At 35.0% G+C, this 12,246-nt stretch overlaps 1 protein-coding gene and 2 non-coding genes across 4 annotated transcripts in view; 2 read left to right on the forward strand and 1 right to left on the reverse strand.

Moving 5' to 3' along the window:
• LOC101890447 (protein spaetzle 3) overlaps positions 1-12,246 on the forward strand; it is an 85,845-nt gene that overhangs the window by 42,140 nt on the left and 31,459 nt on the right. For both annotated transcript variants that reach the window (XM_005189201.4, XM_011296569.3), the window contains one exon: positions 3,238-3,371. In XM_005189201.4, the coding sequence (XP_005189258.2) occupies positions 3,238-3,371 (134 nt within the window). The remainder of the gene's footprint in view (positions 1-3,237; positions 3,372-12,246) is intronic.
• TRNAK-UUU (transfer RNA lysine (anticodon UUU)) lies at positions 8,059-8,131 on the forward strand. The gene has a single exon. It is a non-coding gene; the product is annotated as a tRNA-Lys (tRNA).
• TRNAG-GCC (transfer RNA glycine (anticodon GCC)) lies at positions 8,331-8,401 on the reverse strand. Its single transcript has one exon. It is a non-coding gene; the product is annotated as a tRNA-Gly (tRNA).

A 12,246-nucleotide genomic window follows, 5' to 3' on the forward strand; every position in this document is an offset into this window, starting at 1 on the left:
GGACCTACATGGCCTATTGTCTGTCTTATGCTGTTGTATCCATTACGAATTTCAAATGCCAAATTTAAAACAATTCCGGCAAATAATGTCGTTAAAATCATCAAAATACCGAATATCGGGAGGTACCATTAAATGGGAGCTATACGAAGATGTGGACCTGCACAGACAATCTCCTGTCATAGGCTGTAGCGTCCATTACAAACATCAAATACCAAACTTGAAACAATTAAGGTGAATAATGTCGCAAAAATCATCAAAAGACCGAATAACGGGAGGTATCGGGGCTATACCAAAACGTGGACCTACATGGCCCATTTTCAATACCAAAAGTCCTGCAGACATAATATACATTTGAGTAAAAAGTTATCAATCTACTTCAATTCGTGAGTGATGAGAGAGAGTGAGAGCTAGAGTGATTTCCACAGACGGACAGACAGACGGGCATCGCTAAATCGACATAGAATTTTATGCTGATCAAGAATATATATAGAATATATATGGGGTCTATAATCTATATTTCGAGGTATTACCGACGATTTTTAAGAATATTTTCGAGACTTTAGAAGCGGGTTTCTAGGAATATCTTAGATTTTTACGAAAAATGTTGAGACTCACTAATCAACCACTGATTGCACCAATAAAATTTTGTCAAAAATCTTCAAAAGAAAACCTCTTTCAAAAATCCACAGTTTTTTTTAATATTATCAAAAGCTTTAAATATCCACAAGTTTCTTTTAAAAAACTTAATGATGGGCCCTAAAAAATATTCTCAAAAAATCACAGATAGTCTCAAAAATGTATTTTTGAAAAAAACATCCAAAAATATTTTCAAAAATTTGCTCAAAAATCTATAAATAGTGTCTTCAAATGAAAATCTTGTTAATCTCTGATGTAGTGCATCCGAAACGTCATTGTCATCCGAACATCCGAACGTTGAAGATCATCATTTCAACCCAAGCCGGTAGATGCAGACAATCGTCAGCAACAGCAGGCGTTTGTTTTGTGTCAACAATATTTACATTGGCATGCAAATAAACAAGTTAAACGCCTTCAAAATTAACGCAACAACAACGGCAACACCACGAACAAAAAAAGTTACGACGAGATGGATACCTGCTTCTGATCAGATTTAAGAGATACCCGCTTTATAACCAAACAGTAGTCGAACATGTTGTCGTAACTCATATGCCACGAGATATGGATAGCGATGTGCACGTACGAGAGTCGAGCTGGGCGAATGACGAGGGCGAAATTTGATTGAAGAAACCCCGTTGTTGTCGTCATTGTGAATTATTGCACTTCTGTGACGGATAGCTGTCAGCAAAGGTGCCAGATTGCTTAACAGAAAAATATATTCTCTCTTGGTTTTCAGAAATGCAATAGTCATGGTGAGGTAGTGAGTGAGTGATGTCGATAATTGTAAGACTCACTTTTTGACGGCATTGGGAAATATTTTGGGGAAAATTTTAAATATTTTGTGAGGAGTTCAAAATTAAGTTTGACCATTATTTTGCCCTCCGCAGTATCAACAAAATATGATATAAGAAATCTGAAATATAGTAGTTGGTCCAATAATAATAACTTTGGATATATCTATAAATATGATCGGAAAAATAATAAAAGGCATGTTTACATATATAGGGTGAGATGAAAAAACTGCAACCAACTTCAGACTGCTGTCATTTCTAAGGTACTCTTCCGACAGCTTTTAAAATAATCCAGTGACAGCTCATTATATTGAATACAAGTCTACAAAAGCATTTTGGTGAGAATTTTCCAGAAAAAAAGTTATTTGTGATGGAATTCAAGCGTAATAGTGTAATTTCTTTATATTTGGCTGGAAAACCACAAGTGGCTATCGTTAAAGCACTCCAGCATTTAAATGTGAAAAAATCTTATGTGTCTCTTACCATCGCTCGTTACCGTGATACTAGTAGCGTAGCCCGACTTCCGAAGGAAGTGGACGGAAGAAAACAGCAACATCAGCAGAAATGGTTCGAAAAGTAAAGAAGCTACTTGATCGAAACCCGCGTCGCAGTGGGCGAAAAATGGCTCGTGAGCTGAACATATCGCATTATTCCATTCGGCAAATATTAAAAAATGAGCTTGGGGTAAAGCCATTAAAATTACAAAAAGTGCAAGAACTTACACCGCAACAGAAAGAAAATAGACTCAAAAGAGCTAAAGAGTTGCTTCGCTTGGCCGAAAGTGGTGAACTGCCGAATTCAGTTTTCTCCGTTTCCGATGAGAAAACATTCGTTGTCCAGCTGTTTGTAAACAAACAAAATGATCGTGTTTACTTGCCAAAGAGGTCAGCTGATAATGTGCACCTTCGGTTGGCCACTAGAACACAAGCGCCGGCCATGGTGATAGTGTGGGCCACAATAACCGTGGCATCAAATAAATGCCGAATTTATTGCGAAAATATTCTGAAGGGTGTATTAAAGCCTTGGGCACGCAAACATTTTGGCCGCAGACCTTGGACATTCCAACAGGACTCAGCACCATCGCACTCAATACGCGTCACCCAAGAATTATTACAAAATGAGGTTCCTCGCTTCATTTCCAGCGCACAATGGCAACCACAAATCTCCGGGTACCAATCCGTTGGACTATTGAGTTTGGAGTATTTTGGAAAGCAAGGTTGGCTCTAAATATACCAAAGTGTCGATCACCTCAAGCAAGCGCTTCCCCGAGAATGGGCCAAAATACCGCAGAGCAACATTCGGGCAGCGTGTGATGGTAAAATTGGCCGTTTTTAAGCCATAATTCGTGCCAAAGGTGACCAATTCGAACAAATCTAAACTTATTCTAAAGTTTGATGCTATTTTCGACTTCATTCTGGCGTTTGATTTTGTTGCAGCTTTTGTATCTCACCCTGTACATTGAAAAAAAAATTACTAATTTCATTTACGTTTTTCCAAATTTAATTTTTTTATTTTGACAAAAATCTGGAGAATAATTGAGTTTTTCCTTCACAATTGCTCTATTCCAGAACCTGCAGGAATCTACTATTTTTGCCATTTTCTTCGATATCATAGAGGGAATATCGGTTATCATAGTAAACTATTTGACTACTACCCTATATCTATAGTCACTTTTAGACCCTTCACTACGAACAATTATTACGCATGACAAATATTGTCTCACGTTTGTTTCTTAAGTCTTTTGTTTTGTCCGCCATCATAAATATAAACGTTAAAAATTTCCCTCCTACTTTCCTCTCTCTCTTTTCAGATGGTTCACACAAATCAACAATGCCTACCGTTACACCAATTCAAGGACCAATTTACCTGAAAAATGGTACCGTGCCCGTTGTGCCATTATTCCATTATCCCACATTCAATAATGGTTCATTTGTCCAGATACCAGTAAGTATGAAAACGAAAAAAAAAAAACAGAAAAAATACAAAAAAAATGAAAACATTGACAACCACCATTTATTATTATATTTTTTGTTAAAAAAACAATAATACATGATTAATGATGATGGAAAAAGTAGTTCACACACAGTGTGCATAACCATGGAGTTATGACTTCATTTTTTTTTTTGGCAATCATTACATGAATCAGAAATCCACTTGCAGTACTAGATAAGCAGCTAATGAGGGATTTCATTTTGTGATTCATCGATCATGTATTGTATCATTTCTGGAGAATTTTGGAAATCTACTTGGAATATTGTTTTGTTTTATAAAAATTATCCTTGTCCTTTGTAATAATACATGATACGAATGTTGATATGATTCAATATTCATTCCATTTACCTTTATGATTGCAATATTAATTTATTTAATATTTTTTGGGTATACGCATTTGTAAGCAGTAAATGTGAAGGTTTTTTTTTTATTGTGATTTTGGATGTCAAAACATGTAATTATTACAGGGTCTGATTACTTTCAAGTAAAAAAAAAATTGAGAGGAATGCGCTTATAAGTATGATTAACAGTAGGGAAAATGAGGATAATATTTCACATAAGTCCTCTTAATAGAATAAGAGTATTTAAAATATACGTAAAGCAATTCATTTATAGATCAGATGGTTAGGAAAATACTCTTCGTAATAGAATTCCTGCCAAGAAATAGTTTTAAGATTTCTAAAATATTGCAAAAAAAATATATATCCATTGAAAGACCCTAAAAATATTCTTTAAAATGCACAGATTGACTCAAAACCTCACTGAGAGCACCTCTATATATAAAATATTAACTAAAAACTTCAAAAAATCCCTCCACAGATGATTTCTTCAAAAATATTCTCTGAAATCCACAAATATATCCTGATGGCTTCCATCAAAATATGTTGAAAATCCTCAAAAGTGTCCCCAGAAACATTATAATCCAAACAAGTAAAAAAAGTTATAAATCTCGTCGGGTCAAACCCTCCACCATTTGGAAGGAATTTGGAAATTTTCAAAAAAATAAAATCCATTAAAAATTCTGTTAAAATCTTAAAAATACCGAATGTAGCCGTTATATTACTGACTATAGGACGACCTGGATCTGCATTGTCAACTTTTGTCATAAGCCATTACAATATTTAAATGAGAAATTTGAAAAAAAAAATCGGTGAATAATGTTGCTAAAATCATCAAAATACCGAATATAGGGAGGTACCACTCTATGGAGCTATGCCAAAACGTGGACTAACACAGCCAACTTAGGCTGTAGTATCCATTACGAACTTCAAATACCAAATTTGAAAAAATTCCGGTGAAAAATGTCGCTAAAATCATCAAAATACCGAATATAGGGAGGTACCATTCTATGGAGCTATGCCAAAACGTGACCTACATGACCCATTTTCAATACCAAAAGTCCTGCAGACATAATATACATTTGAGTAAAATTTTATCAATCTACTTCAATTCGTTCGGAAGCTAGAGTGATTTCCACAGACAGACTGACGGACGGTCAATCCTAAATCGACAGAGAATATATGCTGATCAAGAATATATATACTTTGTGGGGTCTAAAATGTATATTTCGAGGTGTTACAAACGGAATGACAAATTTTTATACCCTCCACCATAGTATTGAGGGTATATAAAGTGGACTATCTAAAAGACAATTTCGTCACAGAACTTCCAGGAATTTACTGCGCTGAAAATAAGCTATTTATTTTTTAGAAATTCTTCTTTAAAAAAATCCTTCTTTAAAAACGCCTAATCTGTGTGTCTTAACTGTGTAACTTTGGCAATCGATTGTATATTTAATTTTGGGCATGAATGGAATGGACGAATAGAATAACCGACCTTGCTCACATTTTGAAATCCTTATAATAAACAATTGGATTGGGCCAAGAACACAAAAATTTCCTCACTCAAGATCTTTCAAAACTAAAACAACAGAACTGCGGCCTATACTGAGTCTGCTAGTCTACAATATTTCTAAGAAAAATTAGTTTGCAACTCGGATGTTGACTTTTAACTCTTTCAAAAATCCTCAGATGGTGACTTGAAAACTATTCACTAAATATATTCTAAAAAAACAAATAAATTGTTTCACTCAAAAGCTGATGTTTTCTTTTGTAATATTCTGACAACTTCAAAAATGCCCACATGGTGACCTCAAACATTTTATAAAAAAGGATCTTTTAAAAAAGTTAAAAAGTTCCGTTTTGGCGATAGGTTTGTAGCCCTAAGTCTATTTATAAAAAATATATTTTGACTTTCATTATGATTATTCAAAATTTTGATCCTCTTTTGGGATGCTACCGAAGGAGTTGGTCAATATTTTCTATATTGCAGCTGATGACTCCGACATATCGGTTTTGGACTATTTCAACTTTATTTGAGATATTTGTATATTTGTTGGAAAATTTTGATCTTTATTGGAAGAAAAATCCCATATTTACATCAGATCTCGAGATCAGTGAAACATTGAGATATACTTAGTTGAACTGTTTTGCTTCTTATGAGCTTTAAATTTATTCAAAATGTTGATCTTATGTAGGGGAGGTGCCGGAAGAAGTAGTCTGCTATATCCCATCTTCATACAATATGTTGTTTTTGTAGATGTATTTAAATGTGCGAAGCTTGAAACGAATCGGATTCTTATTTCATTTTTTTTAAGAGCTATAATTGTTGCAAATTTTGACTGTTTGTGGGGAAGGTACCTGGGAGGTAAGGAGTGGGAGCTATTGCCCATATCTTTTCTCCATCTAAGTTTGATTACCAAGTTTGGACCAAATCGACAGACTTATCGTCCACACCAGCCTGACAGATTGATGAACGCCGCTAGATCGACTCCAGATTTATTAAGGTCTAAACCCGAAACGTTAATGAGGTACGCTTTGGCTGTATCAAATGGTATATGTATAACCCTGTAGCCATATGAAACCAGTAAGTATACGTCGAAAGTCGGGCGGAGCAGACTATATGACACCCTATTAGGTAGAGTTCCCATAAAAAAATAATTTATTTGCAGTAGATCATACCACCTATCAACATTTGACTTCAGAGCAGTTATAGTTTGATTTCAGAGGGTACTAATATATGGGAGGCACATCCAATTCTGAATCGATTTTCACTAAATTTGACGGAGAAATTTTAATCTTTTATACCAAATGATATTCATATAGACTGCATAGTATCACTTCGAGAAGGATTATATTAAAAACATTTATATCGGAGCCGAGTTCCACAAAATGGAAACGTACATCCCTAAATCCACTCCATTAGGGCTGATATTATTATTTGCACAATAAACCTGAAATCGGATTAGGAATATTTATGGGAGCTATGTCCAAATTTTAGCTGTTCTCGATAAAATTAGGCAAAGGTATTTCCGAGCTCTATAAGATATCTGGTACCAAATATCATAGTTGTCGAATGCATATTACAAATGTGAGGGACTTAAACACCGAATCGGATGAAACATATATATGGGAGCTATAGCTATATCTGAATCGATTTTCTTCAAATTTGATATACTTGCTTCTAGACTATATTCGGTCGATTGTACCAAATTTAGGACTTTTTGACAGATATTAGCCATTTGGTGTACATTTAACCCGAAATCGGTTGAAGATACAGGGTTGTCCGACGGGCCCATCTGGCAGCGCCATAACTTTTGATAGAGATGTCACATCGCTTAATGACATACCGCGTTTGAAGCGTCAGTCCAAGCAGATTTTTACACGCCACGCGAGCGCTCTGAAATAGTTGAAATTTACATTCAACAGAAGAAGTCAATTGTGAAAACTCAACGTGCTTTTAAAACATTAAAAAATGTGAAAAGTGCGCCTTCTAAGAACACCATTAAGCGTTTATACGAAAAATTTTCGACTGGTAAGGCTCTTTCTAATCCGAAGAGGCCATATAAAAGTCGAACAAGGCGATCGGCCGAGAATATCGCTGCCGTACGAGCCAGTGTTGAGAGGTCCCCAAGAACATCGCAAAAACGCAGTTCTCAGCAATTGGGCATGGATCGGTCCACTTTACAACGGATTATTCGCATTGATTTGCATTTGTTCCCGTACAAAATTCAATTGACGCAAAGAAAGTTGCCTGCGGACAAGCCTTGTCGATTGGAATGGGCCCAAAGAACCGGGACCCAAATATGGACCGATTGTCACCAATTTCAATATAGGTTGTCCTTGGGCCAAAGAAATATTGTTTGCAAAATTTAATCTCAATCGTGGACTGACGGGCTGACAAGCATAAATCGACTCATGAAGTGATTTTATGAAGATCCTCAAAAGTAAGTATGGGTCTTTCTCGCTTCCTTCTCCATGATACAAACAAATGCACAAAGACATAATATCGTTAACACTATGTGGTGTAGGGTATAAATAGCTAATTGAATATCTAATTAAAATTTATAAAAAAGAATGAATAAGACATAAATTCGTAGATTAAAATATTTATGTTATATTTAATTTTCTTCAATTTTTGGACCTTCTAAACATATTTTGTAAAATCCACGGACCGAGTCTCGAGAAAAAAAATGCTTAAAAATCATGAGTATGACTATTTTCCATATTTTTCCTATATTTACGATTTTGAATATCTGTTGGGCTTCAACTGAGCAGAAACGGGTTAACAAAGTTCGTTAGCCCGGGTAGCTCAGTCGGTAGAGCATTGGACTTTTAATCCAAGGGTCCAGGGTTCAAGTCCCTGCTCGGGCGGTAAATTTTTTGAAAACACACATTTTATTAAAAAAAAAACAAATTTACTGCTTAGCAACAAAGCGCTTGTAGTATTTAAATCTTGAATTTATTTGAAGCATTGAATGGACTTTCAGCTTCTTTTACACGTAGCTGTTTTCCGAACCACAAGGGTGATTGATAATTTTAATATGTGGTTACTTGTTTTAAAAAATCGAATTGCATCGGCCGGGAATCGAACCCGGGCCGCCCGCGTGGCAGGCGAGCATTCTACCACTGAACCACCGATGCTTATATTTAAATGCATTTCGGCTTTAGCTAAAATAGATACAATACCTGTTACCATAATCCATATGCCATCTCAGCGTTTCTTCAGATGCACCAATGTGTAGCCTGTTTTAACTAAATGAACAAACTTGGAAATGAATTGAAAATTTTTTTCTTCCGAAAGTGTGGAAAAGCGTCATCGTCTGGGTGTCAGAGGTTTGTATTAAAAACATATCTCATTTTGGAAAATATTATATTTGTGCGCGATCGATGAAGGATTGGTACAAAATCGGGAATGGTATTTTATATAAATATTTTCCTTATAAAAAAGGTATCTCGGAACTGATTTTTGCCAAAAATTCGAAGGGGTTCTATTTTCAACTCATCACGAAAATATGTGCTATCTATGATTTCCATTTGTCCACAATTATTTATTTATTTATTTATTTTTTTTTTTTTTTTGCAAATCGATTCCCTTCTCTTGATTTTATGGCCTGTTTTACGACTCCAAATCAAGCGAAGACAGTGTGACCTTCACATGTTTTGAAAAGTAATGAAAAAACAATAACAACAACCACGACGACAACGAAAACACCAACAATCTAATCAAATTATTTCCGCAAACGTAACATCGGACCTCAGTAAGCCAAGCCAATCAGCCCGACCGGCCATATAAACAATAAAAAAATACAACAACTGAAAACATGATCGAAAATTCAAAAAAATCGATAAATTTAACTTTTTGGTTTATGTGAAATACAAATTCAAGAGCAGCAGCAACAACAACAAGCCGCGAGTATTCTTAGCAGTACTGATCTTCTTCGACGACGACGACGTCTAACAACACACAACATGGAAAGCCAGCCGGCATTTTTTTGAATTTTCGATTTTTTTTTTTGCAAACAGGTTGCGAAACCTGATGCCGCTCAAAAAAAAAAACACTTTTGCGCTGATGCGAATGAGCGATAAGTGCGTGTGAATTTTTATTGAAAATAAATACCAATTGGACAACGTGATTTGTTTTGATGAGCACAAAATCGAAATCTGTTTGAAGTGTAGAAGAATGAGCTAATTTAGTTGAAAGCAACAAAAACAACAATACTAATAGCAACAACGAATAAAAAATTGTATTGTTTGAATGTCAAATTTTATTTATGTTTCTAGTGTGGGGTTTGTCACTCCACTCCACATTAACCGGCTGAGTTCGCAGCGGTGGTGTAACTTATTTAAAGTGTGATTCATTTATTATTATTATTATTTATTTATTTTTTTTTTTTTTGAAAATATGTCCTTCATTTGCTAACATCATAGGCTAATGACTTCGTTTGAAATTGTGTGGATTGAACTAAATTTCAAGTCACTTATTTGAGTGATTTGATCTTAAGATGAAGCTTAAGCATCGCCAATTGTCAGGTCAATAAACCGTCCAAAATATGCGATGCTTCATTTTAACTAAATCCAATTAAATTATCTCAAGGATAATATCAAATAATGGTATTGTTTCAGCCTACTGACGTAGTCGAAACCATTTATGGGGAGAGAAAAGACGAAATATAAACATCTCGGAAGTTCAGTCCACTATATTTTTACCATTGGCCAATGAGATCGATTCAGATATAGCTCCCATGTATAATTCCCCCAATTTAATGTTTATGATGCAATCTTCCATAAGTATCAGTCAGTTTTGTCGACAGATTTATATCCCCAGCTAATGTTCGATTTTTTAAATATATTTTGAGTTATTGAAACTGTTGGCCCTCTATGGAATAGGTTCCGAAGGAGTGAGCTAATGTTGTCCATTTCATATCGGACCTAGGCAAATAATTTTTAGAAAATGTTGAACTGTTGTTGTTGAAATAAAAAACCGAAGTATTCCATTTGTACCCTTCATCTAATACCGATAAAAATATTACAAAACCAGTAAAGAAAGTCTTAAAGTCGAGCGGGGCCTACACTACTTTGCTAATTTAGTAGAGCTGCGCATAACAATTAAAAGTTGTTATGGGAGAATTCAATCATACACACTATGATTATAATTATAATTTAAAGTTCAAAGGACTAAATATGCCGAAGCATTTGTATCTCTTAAATTCGAACTTGTATTGTCCATTTGTTGCACAATTAATTTGAAATCGGATAAAAATATATATGGGAGCTACATCCAAATCGGAACCGATCTCAAAAAAAATTTGGCAAAGATATTTCTAAGCTGTATCTGATATATTTCCCTGAATATCGTTGTTACGGAGTGCATATTACGGCTGTGGGTAACAAATATGACAAGTCGGATGAACAGTATATATGGGAGCTATATCCAAATCTGAACCGATCTCGATAAAATTTAGCAAATGTATTTCTGAGCAGTATTTGATATATTTCCCCAAATATTGTTGTTACAGAGTGCATATTACGGCTGCGGAGGACAAAAGTAACAAATCGGATGAACAATATATATGGGAGCTATAGCTATATCTGAACCGATTTAGATCAAATTTGGCATACTTATTTTCAGGTCCAATCTGATGGTACGTACAAAATTCCATACTATTACACGTTTGGTGCACAATAAAAAGCACATCGGACGAAGATATATATATGGAGCTATATCTAAATTTTGACCGATTATCTGCAATTTCAATAGGGTTCGTCCTTGGGCCAAATAAATGATTTGTGCAAAATTTCATCTGGATAGGGCAAATAAATGCGAACTGTACTTTGATTACAAAAATACATGGACAGACGGACGGACGGACGGACTTGCATAAATCGACTCAGAATGTGATTCTATGCAGATCATCAAAAGGAACTATGAGTCTGTCTAGTTTCCTTTTGTCTGTTACAAACAAATGCACAAAGACATAATACCCTGACCACCTTGTGGTGTAGGGTATAAAAATCCGATAGGGTGAGATAATAAAACTGCAACAAAGACAAACGCCATAATTTTTACAATTTTTATTCCCTCCACCATACTATGGAGGGTATATTAATTTTGTCATACCGTTTGTAACTCCTTGAAATACTCATGTCAGACCGATTTAGCCATGTCCGTCTGTCTGTCTGTGTGTCAGGAACTTAACATTTAGGAACTTAACCTGCCTACTGGAAAAATGTACAAAAAAAAAATTAGCCTTCTATCTCAATTTTTTTTTGTACATTTTTCCAGTAGATAGGTTAAGTTCCTAAATGGGCTATGTAGGTCCACGTTATGATATAGCCCTTATACAACAGAACCTCGCGATATTCGGTATTTTGATGATTTTAGCGACATTATTCACCGGAATTGTTTCAAATTTGGTATTTGAAGTTAGAAATGGATACTACAGCCTAAGGCAGAAAATTGTCTATGCAGATCCACATCTTCGTATAGCCCCCATATAACGGCACCTCCCGATATTCGGTATTTTGATGATTTTAGCGACATTATTCACCGAAATTGTATCAAACTTGCTATTTGAAGTTCGCAATGAATATTAAATCCTAAGACAGAAAATTGTCTATGCAGATCGACATCTTCGTATAGCCCCCATGTAATGGTACCTCCCGATAATCGGTATTTTAATGACTGTAGCTACATTATTCACCGATTTGTTTCTAAGTTTCGCATTTGAATATTGTAATGGCTTATAAAAAAATTACCTATGCAGATCCATGTCGTCGTATGACCCTAATATAACGGCTACATTCGGTATTTCTAAGATTTTAACAGATTTTATTGTTTTTGAGAATTGCCAAATTTGTTCCAAATGTTGGACGGTATTCAAAGTTCGGCCCAGCCGAACTTACAGCTTTTTTACTTGTTTTTTTTTTTTAATTTATTGAATGAACAAATGAACAACAAATATTGGAAATAGCATCAAATTTTAGAA

Source organism: Musca domestica, unplaced genomic scaffold (genome assembly GCF_030504385.1).
Source record: "Musca domestica strain aabys unplaced genomic scaffold, Musca_domestica.polishedcontigs.V.1.1 19, whole genome shotgun sequence".
In the NCBI taxonomy this organism is placed as follows: Eukaryota; Metazoa; Arthropoda; class Insecta; order Diptera; family Muscidae; genus Musca; species Musca domestica.